The sequence below is a fragment of the Anolis carolinensis genome, chromosome 2 (genome assembly GCF_035594765.1).
Source record: "Anolis carolinensis isolate JA03-04 chromosome 2, rAnoCar3.1.pri, whole genome shotgun sequence".
NCBI lineage: Eukaryota > Metazoa > Chordata > Lepidosauria > Squamata > Dactyloidae > Anolis > Anolis carolinensis.
Window position 1 is genome coordinate 295345436 of NC_085842.1, and position 21038 is coordinate 295366473.

General features: G+C 42.3%; 1 protein-coding gene and 1 long non-coding RNA gene across 13 annotated transcripts in view; one reads left to right on the forward strand and one right to left on the reverse strand.

Moving 5' to 3' along the window:
- The window catches only part of LOC103277595 (uncharacterized), a 28228-nt gene extending 14429 nt beyond the window's left edge, over positions 1 to 13799 (reverse strand). The window contains exons 1-3 of the long non-coding RNA XR_010003926.1: positions 13086 to 13799; positions 5472 to 5523; positions 3022 to 3075 (exon numbers count right to left, since the gene is read on the reverse strand). This is a non-coding gene — a long non-coding RNA (uncharacterized LOC103277595). The remainder of the gene's footprint in view (positions 1 to 3021; positions 3076 to 5471; positions 5524 to 13085) is intronic.
- The window catches only part of pde4d (phosphodiesterase 4D), an 830388-nt gene that overhangs the window by 753055 nt on the left and 56295 nt on the right, over positions 1 to 21038 (forward strand). For all 12 annotated transcript variants that reach the window (XM_008102872.3, XM_008102871.3, XM_008102870.3 and 9 more), the window contains one exon: positions 18576 to 18688. In XM_008102872.3, the coding sequence (XP_008101079.1) occupies positions 18576 to 18688 (113 nt within the window). The remainder of the gene's footprint in view (positions 1 to 18575; positions 18689 to 21038) is intronic.

A 21038-nucleotide genomic window follows, 5' to 3' on the forward strand; every position in this document is an offset into this window, starting at 1 on the left:
GGCAATCAGTTACTCAAAAGCTCCATATCCCAATCCATCCTGCTGGAACTACTCTTGTGCCAATGGTCTGAAATATGTGACAACCTTATAATCCCCCAACCATGGGAGACTAATGAAAAACAAGAAGCAGTTTTGTATTACTCAAAGAAAGCTGTGCTTTGGGTAGAGAACTGTGAAATGCAGAATAGACTGACTCTTTAGCAATTAATTCCCCCCTTTTTGTTACCAAATTTCCATTTTAATTTATCCTAATTGTGTTTGAATAATGGGTTCATTTCACTGCCTAATGAAATACTAAATAGATACTGACAGGAATGGGTATCAGTGTCTGTTCTGTTAGGGACATTCAAAAGCAGCTTACCAAGAGTTCAAGAAGTCCTTCAAGTTAGACTTTCAGAAGATCTTTCAGAGCGTTACGCATACAGATGTGAAGCTGCAGTCTAACAATTTTTATTAGTAGTCTTGATATTCTTCCAGATGTGGGAGGGAAGTTGAGAGAGAGCACAATCCTTAAGTAACCTTTAACCTGAAGCACAACTTTTATATGATACTTAGTTGAAATCATAAACTCATCCAAGTCAGTCTGCAAGATCCAACAACTTGTTTATGGGACATGGACCTGTGAACAGCTTTGCCTGATGTAGAATGACATATGAGAATCATGTACTTGACACATGCTTATAGGAAAGTTCTATCTCTTTATCAGAAATTACAAAGGAACCCAGCATGGTTTTGCTTCCTTCCTGCCCTCTAAGACATAGTCAAGCTATTTCTTATTGTACAAGAATCGATGTTTAGTTTTGGGAAAGCAGAGAGGGGATTTCTCAAGTTTTATTCCTGAGTCATGGAAGAGCAGGTTGATTTCTGTTGTGGTTTTGTTGTATGACGTGGGCCAGAGGTTTACCTGTCATGTGAAACAAACTTTCCCCAGCTGGTCCTTTCTCAACTTTTTATTAGCTAGCTGTTAACTGAAACCTGTGGTGCCATCTCAACATTTATTAACCTCAAGGCTTCTTTCTTGAGGTAACAGGACAAGGAAGTGTGGCAAAACCAACATGTTGACTCAGAAGCAGTGCAAGCCACCAGTCCAGATTAAATATCTGACTAATAGAAGTGTGGCATCCTTAAGCAAGCCTGAGTTTCTTATCTTGAACATAAAGTGGCAGTGCTTGATCATGGCATGCAGCATAACCACACACACGATCACATTGGCACAGAAAAAGAGGTTATAAAGAACTGACTCACAGCACTTTACCACTTCACTATTAGAAAACAAGGAAGCAAAAATCCCCTTAACTTAGATGTAAAATCAAGGCTATACAGAATTGGTAGGCTGTTTGCTAATAGCCCACCTTAACAGCTTATTACTATGTTGTTTGGAGGGCATTTTGATAGCAGCTCATCTGTTTCCATTGTATCCTCCCTGTCATGTGCTTCACTATTCACAGAACAAACTTTTAATACAGACAGAAGGTTCTTATTTTCCATTAATTTCTTTTCTCTTCTACTCACTTTGAAATTAATGTAGTAAGTAGGGATGTACAAGTCTGATGAAAATTTGGGGGGAAACCCTAAAATGTATAAAGAATGCTATATTGCATCCATTACATATTGAAAGTCACTCGGTTATTTTAGGAGTATAAAATGTATTATTTTATAACTTAGTTTGGCATAAAATTATTATGTATGATATATGAACAGCACAGTTTATCTAGAAAACAATTCCAAACTAACCTTACAAGTAAATTGTAGAGAAACACGTAAAGCTCTTTAGTTGTATTGGATTAACCCCCGATAAAGGTGGAAAAAGGCATCAAGATTAGTAAAGTCAATGACATTATTTTTGGGTTGCTGTGAGCTTTTCAGGCTGTATGGCCATGTTTCAGAACTATTCTCTCCTGACGTTTCACCTGCACGTATGGCAGGCATCCTCAGAGGTTTGTTCAAAGCTCTGGAATATGGCCATACTGCCCGAAAAACTCAAAACAACCCAGTGATTCCGGCCATGAAAGCCTTCGACAACATTTTTGTTTCTGTTGATTTTACTGTTTTTTCAAATTTGTGAACAAGCTGTCCATGAAAGGGGGCTCCTAAAGTTCAGTAAGAAAAGTGGGCAGGTATGGCTACAGCCCTCCATCCATCCATGCAGATCATCCCAGTTTTAGAAGCTAAGCAATGTCAAGTGTGATTTGTACTTTTGCAGGAGACCAACAGAAAATGCCAGGAATCTTTAGGTAGAGCTAGGAAAGAACTCTGCTTGAAGTTCCAAAGAGCTACAGCCAGTGATCCAGTTCAGTAGAAGCAAACTCTCTATGCTTTATCCAGTTTTCAGTAGAAAGTACCCTAAAGAACAACTGGATTTCTTGGCAGAGCCAAATGCATCCAAATGATGTAAATGAGTGAACCTACCTTGCACTATAGAGGAGTAAATAGGAAAAGTTTTGGCATGTCCACACTACTTGTCACTTCCAAGCCAAGTATAAACTGGCAGCCACAGTTTGTGGCTTATCAACTACTTATATCTTTTTATTATTTTTATTAAGAACAGGATGTGAATTGTGCATCATGTTGAATTACCATGTATGATTGCTAGTCTACATTCACCTGTATGGCTCAGAGGTTGTGCAAGACTCAGTTATGCTGTTATATGCTTTATTTATTTATTTGCAACAACCAAAGGAAAAAACAGCCACTATAGAGTAGAATTTGCATGTCTACGCAGAACTTCGGATAATGGAAAACCCAATTAAAATGAAAGCCTTCCCTCCAACAATATCATGGGGTCTCATGGAGAACTTGGATACCCTGGCCCTTCAGTGTTCTAACCGAAGGCCATCTGTTACCTACAGTGCTATGGATTTTGAAGAGGCATGAATAGAGGGCAAAAAGGAGAAACGTGCCAGGAGGAAGGTGTCTCAAGCAAACCCTAGTCGGGATTGCCTTCCATCTGGAAATTTATGTCCCCATTGTGAAAGACCACACAGATCCAGAATAAGTCTCTTCGGTTACTTACAGACTCACCTCGGCCACGAGTGACTGCCTATGATGTATGACTTTGGAGTCATGCTCGAGGATCTAGAAAATGGAGATATTTTGTCAGATGTGCATAAAGGAAATTGCTTATGTCAGTCATGCAGATATATTGTATTGCTAGCCATGCCCTGAAGACTGTGATTAAAGCTACAAGTAACATGAAGCCTTTGTGCCCACCAAATATATATATTTCCCCAGTTCTTAAAATCAGCCCATGCTTTGAAGTCCTAAGTCTGGTTAGCTGCACACCCACAAAATGTCAGAGTGCCCCAAACCAGTGCATAGGAATATATGACATGAAACAAAAACCTCAGCATGATGACTCAGGACTGACCAGGCAGAAACGGGAAGGCATGAGAGGGAATGACGACAAGACTGCTGGAAATCACTACTTGGACAAGTATGGTACAAGAAGTCAGTGGTCAGAGGGCTTCAATTCTGGGGTGATGGGAGACAGACAAATGGGCTCAGCAGAGACATTAATATATGTTTGGAAGCAGCAGCATCCTATCCAATGGGCCATCTCCCTGAACAACTGCTGTTTCAGATGTGGCCACATGAAGAATGCCTCATGCCTAGAGAGTTTTCCAGTAGAACCATGCAGTCATCAGCCCCACCACAACCATCTAAAAGTCAGCCCTTCACATTGTCTGGAGTTAGAGATACAAGATCCCTGTGAAAGTGGAAAAACCACAAAAACACTTTTATTAAAGAAGAAACTACCTCTCAAGGAATCTCCAGGTCCTCCAGTGTGTCTCTATGGGGAAGTGGTGCCCTCTGAAACTAAGAAGGCAGTGACAAGCCTCCGCTGAATAAATCTTGCACCCCCCCCCCCATAATAGAGTCCCCATTGATTGGGGTCAGCTTGAAGGCACATAACAACAGCCATCAAGTGTGTATAACCCCTCTCCCCAATACTGTTATTCAAAATAAGACCATGCTTCTAATAAAGCCAAAATTCTAGAGAGCAGATGCAACCACCAAGAACATTATGTCCATCATAAAAAAGAGAAGAAAACCCATGGCGGGGGAATAGAAAGGTATTTTCTCTGTGGTGACCTGACTGGAATCCTGAATAGGAGCATTCCAGACAGTTACATTTTTTTTTGCAGGTCACTTTTGTTCTTAGCTGATTTTAAGTTTACTAGAAACGATACCATTTACTGTGTCATTTCTGTCTCTGTCTCTGTACAGTCTTGTAGAACCCATGCTTTGTCCCACGTACATCTTTGCAGAACTGTGGCCTTCAGCTGTATAAAACAATAAGCCCAGGGAGTGTGGCAAGTCTTACACAAGGAAGCCATCTCCAGCAGTCAGCGTCTCCTGTTATTGCCCTTGAGGCTATTACATTTTCTTCTGAACAACAGAAGAACGTGTTTCAACACGTTCTCTTGAGGCCTTGCAGAACTTAAGGTGACATGTCAAGGAAATCTGACAGATCATTGCATGCCCAAATCAGCTTTCTTCTGATTTGCAGACAACAGCAATTGCAGGGACTTGGTGGTCTGGACTGACATAGTGAAATCTGGATGGAGCTTGAAGCAGTGAATCTCAAAGCAAGAAGGAGCCTCATATATCTGTTTTTATAAACGGATCACTCAAAATCAAGTGGAGCAGGGGAAAAGGGACCTCTATCATAGCTTAGAAAATAAGCTCTTTCATTGTTATTCTAACATCCAGCTGTCTATTCCAAGTTCTGCCCAAACCACACTTTACTCTTTAAGCACTATCTGCACTGACAGTTATCTCTACACCCTCCAGCTTCCTCTCACTTTGGAAAAAATTGACTGGATTTTTCCTGTCTGTTTTCAGCTTTTTAGGACCCAGCCTAGCAGGCTGAAATTTAGTTATTTCCCTGCTAGGACATTCAGAACTAGGTCTCTTGCATAAAAAATAGTCTGCGTTCCCAATGCTCATTTGCACCACATTCTCATATGTTGCTGCTGCAGCTGTCCTATATTTGTATCTTGCTCTTCTTTACAAAGAAACTGGGGCAGGATAGGGCTAACAATTGAACATGTAACACAATGCACAGTGAAACTATTTAAACCATTCACATGTCACATCTATACCATCGACAAAGATCAGCTACTTCTCCATGTCGTAAAAACTTGTCACATGTCTCCAGTTGGTGCTTAAATTGTAATAATGAGGGGAATGTAAACTTCTACAAGTACTAGGGACTTCAATAGAGAGTTCTATTTAAGATTTTTATCTTACTAGCACCCTGTTTCTCTTATTGAATTTTATGGAAGCAGCAGATGAATCCACCTAGAATTCATAACATGCTCATATTTTTCCAATGCTTCTTCCATCTCGCTTTCTTACCATGGAAAAAATCTGTTAAGGAGCAGAAAATGGAATAACTGCACAATATAGTATTAATAATACTCTGGAAGTGGCTTTTGACTTACCATCCTAAGAATCTAAATACTTACTTGTCTCATTCCCACATGTCGCATTGAGAAACTGTGATTTCTACCACCTTCCCTGCAAAACAAAGAGATGTTTAAAGACAGTGTTGGGGAGAGGGGGTTGCAGGTGTTACAACATTTAATAAATCTATATACACTACACACACTCTTTAGCTAAACTACAATAGTTGCTGGATTTTCTTTTTTCTTTTTTTTTTTAAAAAGTACACACCCTTAATAGGATTAAGGATTACAATAATAGAGAAGTGTTTCAAAATTACAAGAGGAATATTTGAGGGAGGTTCACAACTCTGTGCTTTGACAGTGTGAGCAATGCATTGCAGCACAGTATTGACAATTCGAACACCTTGTATAAAATTGCAATTTAAGATGGAATTAGTAATACTGAATATATCATAATTATAACATTTATTCTTTGATATAAATACTGTATATCTACACCGCCTTCAAATAATCACCATTAACTACTTTTAGCCGTTAAAGAGTTTTTACATTTTTGGAACATTCTGTATGTTGCTACTTGAAATAACTGAGGAAGAGGGTACATTGAGCATTTCGTAAAATTATGCATTTCTAATTTCATTTTGCTAAAATGATACAATCCCTTAGAAGGCTGCTATGGCCAATAGAAAATGAACATGGGGGTAAAGACAACAGATAGACAGAATCATTGATGTGGCCAAAATTTGTTCAGAGCTCGTCGTGAATTTTTATCAACGTAGCACTTAATGCATATAATGGCATAATTAGCTGTCTTTCCAGAGCATTTGCAGAACAAGATTTAAGCCATGCTAGGTTTTTGCAGCCTCCTAATTCCCCCAATGGCTTGTCTACTCACAATGTCTGTCATTCCTCACATGAAGAATGGCCCACGCCTGAAGAGATGGATTCACTTCTCAAACAGCCTGTTCTCTTCCAAAAGCACTAAAACATGTTCTCCAGAAGATGAAATGAGTACTGCCATGCCTCATGATAAGCAGCATCATGCTCAGTTAGGTCCAGTTTCAGTGATTTGAAAGTAATTGCCACTTGACATGCCACAGGCAGTAATTATCATTTAGTTTGCTGTAAATTCCCCATTGGATTAGCTGCTCAAAGCACTCACCTCTAGTTAATCTAGTCAATCACTTTTTAGTTTTTTCTATAGGTGTAGAATCAGATCAGTGTAGATACTGGTTAACTTATTGCAAAAGCTAAGGATGTGCAAAAGCTAGTTTTACCCTCCTTCTCTCACACTCTTATAAATCATTACTCAGAATTGGTTATTTGAGTGTAAAGAGTACTGTCATTTGTAACCACTGCTTTTTAATTGCATTTTAATCGAATGACCAAATTTTTGCACCAAATAACCCACCAATAACAATGTTTCATAGTGATATGTAAACATGACTTATTTCACCAAAGGAAAAAAATCTGACGGCATTAATAGACCTTTTACTGTTTGTCAAAACGACAGTGTTGCCATATTTCCAAATGCAATGTGTTCCAATATCTGAATCAATGTGATCTCTATTTTATTTTTGATGCCATGGAAGTCATGTCATTTAGTGCTCGCATGTGGTCAGAGAGCAACTAAGGGCCCTTCCAGACAGACCCTATATCCCAGGATCTGAACCCAGGTTTTATTATTTAACCTGGATTATATGAATCCGCACTGCCAGATAATCTGGGATAAACAGAAAATCTGGGATCAGATCCTGGGATGTAGGACCTGTCTGGAAGGGCCCTAAGGCTTTAAAAAAAAAAAAAGAAATCTGGTCTTACACATGGAGATGAATGTTATTGAGCACATTGTGACATTTCTGAGTTTTGAAGTCTATTGCAAATTAAAGATCTAGCTCCTACAGGTGAACAATATGAGTTCTGCCAATTTATCCATGTGCCAATTTCCTACTTGTAGAGAGCCGTTATCGATATTTTGCAGGGATTTTTTAAAAAAAATGAAATGTCTCCCCGCCCCAGTCTGAAATTGTACAGTCTGTTCTAGCAACCTAGGATTCCACTATCATATTCTATAAGATTATGTACACTAGGGGTACGTCTATACTGTAGAATAAATGCAGTTTGACACCGCTTTAACTGTCGTAGTTCAATGTTTTGGAATTAGTGGAGTAGTAGATTGACAAGGCCTTTAACTTTGTCAAAGAGTGCTGGTGCCTCGACAACTACAATTCCTATCATTCTATACATTGATGCAGGGCAGCTAAAATGGTATTAGACTGCAGGAATCCCACCGTGTAACATGTTAATTCATTAAAACATTGAGAGGGAAATTAGCAGCAACCGTACTGTGATATGTATTGTGCTGCAAACACCACTGATTTTTTTGTATGCAAATATAGGAAAGTTCTTGTTTTGAATACTATAGGACAGTGGTTCTCAACCTGTGGGTCCCCAGATGTTCTGGCCTTCAACTCCCAGAAATCCTAACAGCTGGGATTTCTGGGAGTTGTAGGCCAAAACACCTGGGAATTCACAGGTTGAGAATCACTGCTATAGGACATATTGTTTAACCAGTTGATTGTACCAGGTAAAATATTCCAAGGGTGCTTTTCTGTAGTGGAATATTGTGGGAGCTGCCAGATACCAAAGATGTAATATAACAGTGAGAGCTTGGCCATTTCTACCATAACATTTCATTAAGACATTTCAGTCCAAGCACAGAGCTTTTCCCTATGAAAAAGTGTATGTATGTTTTCTATCAGCCCCTTTGTAAGTGGACAAGCATTTATTGTTCATATGGACTGAGGCATTCCCTTGGAAGTTATGTGTGGATTGTGTAGTTCAGACATGTGTAAACCCAACATAAATGTGCATTAATATGCTATGGCAGCTAGCCAGTGCTGAACATTCCTTCAAAGTGGCTGAATTTTTTGTGATTGCATTAAATGTCATGAAGGCAATTTTTAGAAAGGGTGTTTTCCAGTAACATCTACTCTTCCATACCACGACTTTACTCCCACTCCCAGTGTTGTGTAGTAGTGAGTGTGCAGAAGAATCAAAACCTATACCACAGTCAAACATTTCAACCATTGTAGCAGAAATGATTGATTTGAGTCTATGGGATTATTTATGATGAAGTGGATAGAGTGTAGCCCAGGCATGGGCAAATCGGCTCTTGGAAATTGTGGGAGTTGAAGTCCAAAACACCTGGAGGGCCAGAGTTTGCCCATGCCTGCGTAGCCTATAGACTGCATGTCCCCACTAAAAATGTCTCAAAGGTTTGTGAAAGGACACAAGCGCATTTCTGGCATGCACCCTGCCCCCATTTTTTTCTCTTTTTTTAAGGAGAAAGGTCTCATAAAATTAGTAAGTAAAATGGAAAGTGGTTGATTTATGGATCTGCTGTTTTTGGCCTGGGCTGGGTTCTATTTCTCTATGGAAAGCCGACCATAGCTCAATAGCAAAGCATATCTTTTGCATGCATTAGGTCCCAAGCTGAGTTCTTAACATCTGCAGACAGGCCTTAAGGTGAATCTGGACTGAAACGTTGGAGACCTGCTGGTGATCAGAGTCAACAATGTGGCCTGGTGATTTGATTCAGTTTTAAAAAAAAACCCTGAAAAGTTTTGCCAAGAATATCCTGCAATGAAGTTGCCTTAGTGTCTCCATAAGTTGGAAATGGCTTAATGACACACAACAACAACAACAAAAACAAAAACAATATAGGACAATGTTGCCCTATGTTCCTATGACCAACCTACCAATCTAGCATATTTTTCTGTCATAATAAAGTATTTAAGTAATTCTTATCAACTTAGTATGTTCAATCTTCATTCTCATAATTTTTAAATTAGCTTAATTTCAGCCAGTTTTTAAAAGTCACTTATAAGAAACTTCTTTGTAGAAGAAGAGAGTGATGGAAATTTTCCTCTTCCCCTCGAGCAAGTGGTTATTTCCAAAATAAAGGTTGCCAAGGCTTGCTCAGCTAATAGATAGGAGTCAAAAAAGCCAAAAGCCAAATTTCTGCAGGTTGATGGTAAATAGTCAGTGCAGAAGAGAAGATACATTATGCATCAGCTTTACCCAACTTGGAAAACTCCAGATGTGTCAGACAGTGATGGTGATTATCCCCAGCAAAAGTAGAGGGCACTAGGCTGGGAAAGGAAGAAAGATGATCAGAGACACTTTTTATGATCCCTCTATATTTTTAATTCCTGGCATTGGAAAATAAGATCCAGATCTTAGCCCATTGGAAGGCTAGAAGGCTAGCTAAGGCTTAGTTAGGTCTGCTAACTTTCCTTCCTTCATTTCCCAGAGGCCAGACCTATTTGGGAGAGCAGAGAGCCTCAGGAGCAAATAAATTCCAGTTGATCTTGAGTCTCTAAGGTAAAAAAAAAAAACTTGGAAGAGATTCTGACCCTGCTCCTGCCGTGTCTCCAAAAGCAAACTCTGTGATGAACACGTCATTCACAGACCTTCCATTGGGGATTTGGTTGAAAGTAAACATACTGCAATATTTGGAAATGCCTTTCTTGTTGAATCTTTGGCCAGACTGACTTATATGCATTGCATTGAAATTGACTGTGCAAATATTCAGTGTAATTCTCAGGATGTATGATAAGTTAGTTAAAGCAAATACGGAATAAGCTTTAAAGAAAGTCGGTGTGGTCTCTGGTGGACAGAGTGAAATAGAGAGAGATGAAAGCCGCGTCCAAACCATCATACCTCCACTACAGATGCAACTGGGTGACCTCAGTTCCCTCTCTGACATGTGAGAATAATATAGCCTTCCCTTCAGGAGTTGAGTTGAGATGAGGCCAAAAGAGAATATAGGCACGATCCTACCAGAGTTATGCATTAGTCCGTCATGCTCCCTCAGCTGTTGAGGTTCAACCAAGACTTAAAGCATTTCTCTTTGGATGGATTGTATTCAAAGAGGGCAAATTATTTTGCTGTATTAAACATAATTAAAAATAATAAGGGCATCAGATAAGAAGCAGAACATAGAGCACAATCTAGTTTAACTGTGATTTGATTAATGAAGAAAGACTTTACAACTTATGGACAAGAAGGAGTGTTGGGCAGCAACAAATAGTGTGCCAATGCTTCCACAAATGCCCTATCATGCCTCTTAGAGTGCATCTACACTGGAAAATTAATGCCAATTGACACCACTTTAACTGCCTTTACTCAGTGCTGTGAAATTTGTAGTTTGGTGAGGCACCAGCATTTCGTTTTAATATTAATTTTTATTCAGAAGTACAAACATACAGAGAGAGAGAAATAGCAATGGAAAACAAGAATATGAAAAAAAAACCCACAACTGATATCTAAAACTAGACTACAATAAGCAACAAACAAAACTATATCTAAAGCAACCACCAAACCTATACAAGCTATTTAACACATATACTAAACATATAAGGACAGCAAGCCTATAAGCCTCACACTCATTGCCTACATACCCACCCTTCTACTTTTAATAACATTTTTCTAAATTGGAAAACTGATAGTTGAAATTTGTTTTATAAGAAAATAATAAATGAGTCCCAGTCTTTCTTAAAATTAGTCAAGGATTTCCCATCAGTTTGTCCATCTCAGCTAATTCACACATCTTCATAAGCCATTCTTGTGTTGAGATAGCTGTTTCTTTCCATCTCTGGACATAAAGGTATCTGCATATTTTGACAGAGCAGGTTAAAGACCTACAACTCCCATGATTCAATAGCATTAAGCCAGGGCAATTAAAATAGTGTGAAACTGCAACAATTCTGCACCGTAGGTGCACCCTGCAGGTCCGTAATGGACCTAATTGCAGGGCTGGAGACATAGCATGGAGGTCTCATGGTTCTTTGTAGACTACAAATAATACATATTAAATCTTGTTCTTTGAAATCCCACACGGCCTTTGACCGCTTGCTTGGCATACATCCATCAGTCCATCAGCTTAGCCAATGGTCAGCGATGGTGGAGTTATAACTCAAAACATCTGTATGGCAGCAACTTGGGAAAGACCTGCATAGGCATTACTAAAGGGTGGATGGGGCTGAAGTGCACCCCAAAGCAATCTTGTCCATCTCATTTTAAGAGCATTGTTTGCCCTCCTCCTTTTTTCTGGTGCAATAATAGGTTGTCAAAGTAAAGAGAGTATTGAAAAGCATGCATACAAGTGGGAAATTAAAGGCAGACGGGCTCCCATGTGCCTCTAATACTTAATTGTTCCAGCCAGACATGTAGCTTCACCCCCCCCCCCCGAAATTCTCAGGGTGGTCTGCGAAAAGGCCTTATATTTATTATTTAAACTGTTACGTTTATTCATATCATGATCTGATCACCATGCTCACTATCTCCCATATGCATGGGGTTATTGGGATAACGATACAAAAGGTTTGCTAGGGTAGATCCTCTCTCACTCAGACTCAGCCCCCCCCCCCCCAACCAAAATCCCAGCCCCTCCTGAACTAAAATCCTGGCTACAGGCCTGGTTCCAGCTGTTGGAGAGAGTTAACTACAGTGCCAGAGATTTCTGTTGAATGCCCCTGAAGAAGGTTTTTTCTCAGGAGGCTGAGATACGTTGGGCTTTTTAAAGGAAAAAGCAGTCACAGATTGTCAGGCCTATCCAGTTTATCATTTGGTACATTTCACTTTTCAATTCATAATCAATCACCCATGCATACATATCGCACTCCATGTAGGAGAAATCTCTCAGCACACTCTTTCAAATGCTCAGAACAACATCTTAAGTGACATTCTGCCAGAGGGGCCGGGCTGTGGCGCAGGCTGGTGAGCAGCCTGCTGCCTGCTGCAATAAATCACTCTGACCATGAGGTCATGAGCCCGTGGCGGGGTGAGCACCCGTCAATTAAAAAATAAAAAATAGCCCCTGCTCGTTGCTGACCTAGCAACCCGAAAGATAGTTGCATCTATCAAGTAGGAAATAAGGTACCACTTATAAAGTGGGGAGGCAAATTTAACTAATTCACGACGCTGGAATGAGGAAGTGCCATCACAGTGGATGATGAAGCAGCTGCTCCCCCTGTGGTCAGAATCGAACATCCCCTCAGGAGAAGGTTAAATTGCCTCTGCGTCTGTCTTTGTTTCAGTTCTATGTGTATATGGGCATTGAATGTTTGCCCTATATGTATATAATGCGATCTGCCCTGAGACCCCTTCAGGGTGAGAAGGGCGGAATACAAATACTGTAAATAAATAAATAAACAAACATGACTTGCTGCTCAATAATAATAATAATAATAATTTTATTCTTGTACCCTGCCTCTATCTCCCCACAGGGACTCAGGGCGGCTTACAAATGCAAAACAAGTATACATACATAAAACATCAAATACCGAAAACACACAAATGAAAATTAAAGCATACGATTCAAATCAAACCAATAATAAGACAAAGTTAAAACACAGCAATAAAACATAAGGATGGGCTGATCAAAGTGCACTAAGTGAAACATTTCAGGGAGAGGCAGATAAGAAATAAAATAATTATTATTATTATTATTATTGACACAAAGACAGAGTATGACACAGCAAACGAGATGTCTTTGCTGGATTTCGTATCACAAAATCACAAGTTGAGCTATTCCCAAGCGTTTAGGACTGTGTTGTTGTTGCTGTTGTTGTTATTATTGTTATTATTATTACATTAAGGCTGGCTTACCCAACAGCACAGGAGTAGCAAAGTCCAGTGAGCAAAAGCCAGAACCACCATCTTGCAGAAAAGGGGCTTTGGGAATTGCCTAAGAGGGCAAGGTTGGGACTGGAGTCAGTGGTCAGTCTTTTCATGGGCCAGTACTGGGTCCATGGTGTCTTGTGAAAGGATTCTTTGCAAGATTTAAAAAAAATTAGGGGTGTGTCTGCACCTTGAGGTCACCCACTGATGTATGGTGACCCCATGAATTTCACTGGCAAGAAACACTCAGGGGTTGTTTTGCCAGGTCGTTCCTCTGAAATATAACCACTGATGGGAGCTGGAGTCCAGCTTCCTCTCCAGGGTCTCCCCCATGGAAATGTCCCTCCAGCCTAGACATGCGTCACCACTAATGCCTTGCCTTTGGCTCCCTCTTTCCTTCTGAGAGGAGCCAGGCCACCTTGCATGCCAGGCGCCAGGCCCAGGCCCCTCAAGGGAATGACGAGGAGGCCTTAATCTTGTTGTTGTTGTTGTTGTTGCTGCTCCGCGGGGCCCTGGGCAGCAAAGATCACGCGGGGCAGGGCGAGCAAGCTCCCCTGGCGATTATATAAGGCTCGCACTGTCTGAAGAGGGAGGAGGAGGAAGAGGGGGATTTCCTGCCCACGTCACGGCCCTCCCCCGACCCAGTGGCCGCCACGGGGCTCTGTGGGAGTGCTCGCCCCACAATGTACACACCCCGAACACCTTATAATTCTATATTCCTTCGCATTCTTCCCAAATGTGTACACTCGACAGTATTAAAGGCTCCAGTAGTGAGCCGAAACGACACGAGAAAGGTGAAGAGGAGTTTGCTGCGCAGGGAGGATCTTTGGAACGCCTTGCATCCAAGTGTCGCCTCCGACTCCCTCGTGTGACATGCATCTCTCATTGTGCGTGTATTATCCACTCTTCGGGGAATCACCACAGCTGCCTAAAGAGTGTGTAGTATGCATTTTGGAGGAGTGGGGTTGCCGCAAGTATATACCTACACCAGGCATGGGCAAACTTGGGCCTTCCAGGTGCTTTGGACTTCAACTCCCACCATTCCTGGCCTCAGGCCCCTTCCTTTTCCCCCTCAGCCGCTTAAGCTTAAGCGGCTGAGGGGGAAAAGGAAGGGGCCTGAGGCCAGGAATGGTGGGAGTTGAAGTCCAAAACACCCGGAAGGCCCAAGTTTGCCCATGCCAGACCTATACACTTAAGGGAAGGAGGAGGATCAGCCCCTGCAAGAAAGAGGCAGCTGGAGAAGGAGAAGGAGGCGCAGTCACTCCGCTCCGAGTTTTCCCTTTCTCCACCCCCGCGGACTTTCCTTTCCTCCTCCTCCCCCCCCCCCCCCCCGCAGCCACAAACACCGCACTCCACGCTGGAAAGGAAAGAGGAGGAGGGGGTTCAAAGGGGGTAGCGATTCAAGCTGGAGTAGAAAGGGGGAGGCATGAACTAGAAAAGGGTGTGGAAAGGAGGCGCAGAGGCATGATTCCTATGTGTTGTCGAAGGCTTTCATGGCAAGAATTACTGCTCTGAGTTTTCCAGGCTGACTGGCCATGTTCCAGGAGCATTCTCTCCTGACGTTTCGCCTGCATCTATGGCAGGCATCCTCAGAGGTCGGGAGGTATATTAGAAACTAGGTAAGGGGGGAGGTTGATATATCTGCGGAATAATGTCCATAGTGGGAGAAAGGACTCTTGTCTGAGGCAAGTGTCAGTGTTGCAATTTGATTAGCATTTAATGACCTTTCAGCTTCAAGATCTAGATCAGGCATGGGCCAACTTGAGCCCTCCAGGTGTTTTGGACTTCAACTCCCGCAATTCCTAACACAGATATATAACTCCCACTTGCCTAGTGTCCAATATACAGTACCTCACAACCTCTGAAAATGCCTGCCATAGATGTGGGCGAAACGTCAGGAGATAATGTTTCTGGAACATGGCCACAGGTCTGTTTGTGTCTGACTCTGGGGGTTGGTGCTCATCTCCATTTCTAAACCAAAAAGCCGGTGTTGTCTGTAGATCATGTGGCTGGCGCGACTGCATGGAGTGCTGTTACCTTCCTGCCGGAGTGGTACCTATTGATCTACCTACATTTGTATGTTTTCGAACTGCTAGTTTGGCAGAAGCTGGGGCTAATAGTGGGAGCTCACCCCACTCCCTGGATTCGAACCACCGACCTTTTGGTCAGCAAGTTCAGCAGCTCAGGGGTTAACCGTGCTGCGCCACTGGGGCTCCGGAACATGGTCATACAGCCTGGAAAACTCAAAGCAACCCACTGCCTCATCATACTAGAGCAGTGGTTCTCAACTTGTGGGTCCCCAGATGGTTTTGGCCTACAACTCCCAGAAATCCCAGACAGTTTACCAGCCATTAGGATTTCTGGGAGTTGATGGACAAAAACATTAGGAAGAACTTCCTCACTGTGAGAGCTGTTTGGCAGTGGAACTCTATGCCACAGACTGTGGTGGAGGCTCATTCTTTGAAGGCTTTTAAGCAGAGGCTGGATGGCTATCTGTCAGGTGTGCTTTGAATGAGATTTTCCTGCTTCTTGCAGGGGGTTGGACTGGATGGCCCATGAGGTCTCTTCCAACTCTAGGATTCTATGACCCCAGGTTGAGAACCACTGCAGTAGAGCATGAATCCACTTTAAATCCAGTTTCTGCCTCCTGCAGAATTCTGGGGTTTGTAGTTGGGTGAGGCTTAGGTCCTCTCTGGCTGAGCTGTTTAAAGCCCCCTCCCTAAAGTAGATTTAAAGTGGATCCCAGCTCTAGTGCAGGCACCCGCAAACTGTGGCCCTCCGATATTTTGGCCTCCAACTCCCAGAATTCCTCGCCATTGAACAAGCTGGCAAGGGTTTCTGGGAGTTGGAGGCCAAAATAGCTGGAGGGCAGCCCTGTAGCCAGGATTTTGATGGGGGGGGGGGGGTGAGTCTGAGAGGGAGAGGATCTACCCTAGCAAACATTTTGTATCCTTATCCCAATATCCCTATGCATATGGAATATATTGAGCATGGTGATCAGATCATGATATGAATAAACATAGCAGTTTAAATAATAAATGTAAGGCCTTCTCAAAGACCACCCTGAGAATTTATATTATATATTACATGTAATATTACTAATAATATTACAATATATTGATATAGTACAATATAGTAATTTATTACTAGTATTGTGCTATGCTAATAATATAATATTGTATGTAAATTTAATTTGTAAGCCACTCTGAGTCCCCTTTGGGGTGAGAAGAGTGGGATAGAAATGTATTAAATAAATAATAAATAATTTCGGGGTGGGGGGTGGGGGGGTGAAGCCTACATGCCTGTTAGAGAGTCGGAGTTTGAGGATGCCTGCTCTAGTGTGGTTAACCAAATCCTCATGCTAAGTCTATGAGACGCAAAACATTAAGAGTCCCTCCAGGCACTATCTCAAGCAGATATTGACAGGTTTGTAGCGGGGGGGGGGGGGGGTGCTAGGGGTTCAACACCCCCCCCCCCCCCGAAATTTTCAAAACCCCTCCCGAAATTTTTTCTGGCTACGGCCCTGGTTGCCAGTGATTCTGGCCATGAAAGCCTTCGACAACATGACGGAATTTTCTCCTCACAGTCCAGTTGTGTTACAGTTACACTACCCTGTTTCCCCAAAAATAAGACAGTGCCTTATATTATTTTTTACTTCCAAAGATGCGCTAGGTCTTATTTTCAGGGGATGTCTTATTTTTCCATGAAGAAGAATTCATATTCATTGTTGAACAAAAAAAGAAGAACATTTATTCTATACTGTACTGTAGTTGTCATCACAAACCAACATAACTAAACCAGACAAACTGTGACTCCTGTCAAGAATTCCTTGTTACTACCATTATTTCTATGTACAACAATCTATGGTATGTACATTTACCGATCCTGCATGCTCTGGTGTTCTGTTCATTGGGCATGCTTCCAAACCAACACTTTACCAGGTCTTACTTTCGGGGGAGGCCTTATATTTAGCAATTCAGCAGAACCTCCACTAGGTCTTATTTTTTTGAGGATGTCTTATTTTAGGGGAAACAGGGTAGGCAGAGAGCCTTCTCGATTGTAGCCCCTCATTTATGGAATGCCTTGCCAGTTGAAACTCGAACTATCCGAGACCGACTTGCCTTTCAGAAAGCCTGCAAAACCTTTCTCTTCCGACAGGCTTTCGATGGGTGAAAAACTCAGGGCTATGTTTGTTTTTATTGTTATTTTAAAGCTAATTGTATTGTTTTAATCTATTTCTGTAATTGTATTGTTTTAATCTATTTCTGGGCCCGGGCTGTGGCGCAGGCGGGAGAGCAAGCCAGTGCAATTAACTGCAATGAATCACTGACCAGGTGGTCATGAGTTCGAGCCCCGCTCGGAGCCTATGTTTGTTTGTCTTTGTTCTGTGTTAAAAGGCATTGAATGTTTGCCTATATGTGTAATGTGATCCGCCCTGAGTCCCCTTTGGGGTGAGAAGGGCGGAATATAAATGCTGTAAATAAATAATGAATAAATAAACCGCTCCGAGCCAAACTGGGAGTAGCGGTATACAAGTCTAATAAATAAATAAAATAAATAAATAAACATTAAGAGTCCCTCCAGGCACTATCTCAAGCAGATATTGACAGGCTTGTAGCGCGCGCGGGGGGGGGGTGCTAGGGGTTCAACCCCCCCCCCCCCCCGAAATTTTCAAAACCCCTCCCGAAATTTTTTTCTGGCTACGGCCCTGGTTGCCAGTGATTCTGCCCATGAAAGCCTTCGACAACACGACGGAATTTTCTCCTCACAGTCCAGTCGTGTTACAGTTACACTAGTAGTAAAGTGTAGGCTATGAGAAGAGTGTGAAGACGCGGGGGCTTTATTTTCATCTTTCTTGCTACTCCTTCCCCTTCTCTCGCTCCCCCAAAAAGGACTTTTGAGTAGAATGAGCTCGGGAAGCGACGGGAGTTTTCCCCTCGGAGCCCAGCCTTGGCGGGGATCTCATTGGGAGACAGGAGGGCAAATCGTAAGAGCAGAGCGTGGAGGAGAGAGGCGGGGGCTGTGTTGTTCATTTGCCTCTCGCACCTCCTCCTCCTTCTTCTCTTCGGGAAGGCTGGGCTTCAGGAGCCGCGGAGTTTCCCCTCAGCGCCTCGTTGCTTTCAGAGTGAGGCGAAGTTGAGCAAACAGGAAACGCGGCGGCTGCTTCACACCCGCCGCTCTGATTCATTGGGTCCTGAAAGAGGAGGAGGAGGAGACGGAGAAGCAGCGCCAAAGGACGCTTCTGTCTCGGCTCCCTCCGCCCGTGCCTCTGCTTGGACTCGAGGAAAAGGCTGGAGGCCCGTGGGGTCTCCTCCCCGGGGTGACGCTCCTCTGCTCGCAATATGAAGGAGCAGCCCCCATGTGCGGGCACTGGGCACCATCCCCTTCCCTCCATGGCCGGCTTTGGCAGGATGGACCCTGGTAGCAGCCCCGTGAAGCGCCTCCGGACTGAGTACGCCTTTCCCTATCTCTTCGCAGAGGAGGCCTACCAAAAGCTGGCCAGCGAGACCCTGGAGGAGCTGGACTGGTGCCTCGACCAGCTGGAGACCCTGCAGACTCGGCACTCCGTCAGCGAAATGGCCTCCAACAAGGTAGGAACAGAGCCCCTTTCTTCCCACACCCGCCCACATACACACCCTGGCCTTCCCACCCAGACAACTGGCTTCTCAGCCAATCTGCCTCTATACCAGGTTTGGGCCAAGTTGGGACCTCCAGGTGTTTTGGACTTCAACTCCCACCATTCCTAACAGCCTCAGGCCCCTTCCTTTTCCCCCTCAGCCGCTTAAAAGGAAGGGGCCTGAGGCTGTTAGGAATGGTGGGAGTTGAAGTCCAAAACATCTGAAGGGCTAAAGTTGTCCCAGACCTTCTCTATTCACCCAAAGTCATCTTGGGCTGGGATTTACCCCAGGCACTTTCTGAGGATCAACCTGCATGGAAGTTTACAACTTTTGTACACTGTGTTTACCCATTTAAAATGTGCGTTTACGTATGTTGGATAATGTGTGACTATATAAGAAAGGGAGATGGACATGTGCATGCAAGCATTGTAGTGTGGAGATGTTGAAGTAGCCCAGAGAAACTTTCTCTAACATGGTGGGGACTCCTTTCCCTTTAAAAAAATGGAATGTATCTGCCTGAAAGTCTTATGTTTCGGTCTGTGAATATTTGTGGGGGTTTTTTTGGAGTACAGTAGAGTCTCGCTTATCCAACGTAAACAGGCGGGCAGAACGTTGGATAAGTGAATATGTTGGATAATAAGGAAGGGTTAAGGAAAAGCCTATTAAACATTAAATTAGTTTATGATTTTACAAATTAAGCACCAAAACATCATGTTATACAACAAATTTCACAGAAAACGTAGTTCAATATACAGTATTGTTATGTCGTAATTACTGTATTTATGAATTTAGCACCAAAATATCATAATGTATTGAAAACATTGACTACAAAAATGGCTTGGGTAATCCAGAAGCTTGGATAAGTGAGACTCTACTGTATTTGTTTTGGAGGCAATTTCTGATGAATTTCCATAAAGATTCCAGTTCTGCACAGAATGCTAAAGATTTGAGGATAGAGTCTAAACGTTGAGATTACTTTTGTAACATTGTAGTTGAGCATGGAGCCTGCAGCGGCACAGTGGGTTAAACCGCTGAACTGCTGAAGTTGCTGACCAAAAGGTCGGCGGTTAGAATGCGAGGAGCAGAGTGCGCTCCCACTGTTAGCCCCAGCTTCTGCCAACCTAGCAGTTCAAAAACATGCAAATGTGAGTAGATCAACAGGTGGCGGGAAGGTAACGTCAGTCCATGTAGTCATGCTGGCCACATGATCTTGGAGGTGTCTACAGACAACGCTGGCTCTTCGGCTTAGAAATGGAGATGAGTACCATCCCCCAGAGTCTGACACAACTAGACTTAATGTCAGGTGAAAACCTTTACCTAGTTGAGCATGACAGAAGGAAGGGGGGTAGACATAAAAAAACTACAGTTAGTCCTCAATATCCACGGGTGCTGCATCCATGGATTCAATCATCAACAGCTTGAAAATAATTTTTAAAGCCCCAAAAGCAAACTTTAATTTTGCCATTTTATATAAGGGACATAATTGTATATACCAATTGGACTCAACAATCCAGAGATTTTGATATCCATAGGAATCCTGAAACCAATTGTTAGTGGATACCATGAGCCTGCTATTGTTTAAATACTCAAGATCCATAAATCTTTATAAATATGAGGGAGGTTTATAGGAAGTAATATACTTTGGAGTTCAAACCTTCATAACTACCTAAAAACTTGAATTGTTCCCCAAAGTGCTGTCAATTTAAAAAGAAGATGACCAAAGATAGTGTTTGGGAGCAACAGTTGCTTTCAACAAATTACTCAGAAGTTTTTGATTTAAAGAGTAGGTGTTGTGGTTATGCTATGATAAATTTAAAGAGTAGGAGTTGTGGTTATGGAGTTGAGGAGTTCTGATAAATACAACAGAAGGAGACAAGAAAGACCTTACGTGTAGTAGAAAGACTGTTCATCTCATATAAGTGTACATGTAGAAAAAAGACAGAGTGGACGATACTAGCCCTTAAAGATGAGAAGCTGTGCACACGGATTTGACAAGTCCTGTTGATTTAAATCAAATACTAGTTTGTATTTTTATCACTTTTCTAAAAAAAAGAGAGAGAAATGATATACAACATAATCAGTACAGTAAAGGACCAAGACCTATCTCACACCTCTTTAAGCTGCAAGTAAAACTCAGTTCTATTATAGTAAATTTAGAATAGCACACTGTCATATATTTGTGGATTATTATTATTATCATGGCCATTTTATGTTAGCTGCTTCTAGTGTTCCCTGTTTGCCAGCTTTCTCAATTTATCATCTTCATTTGAAGAGTTGTCTGTGGAAATAGTAAGACAAGTAACCCCTGTTTGAGTTGCAAGCC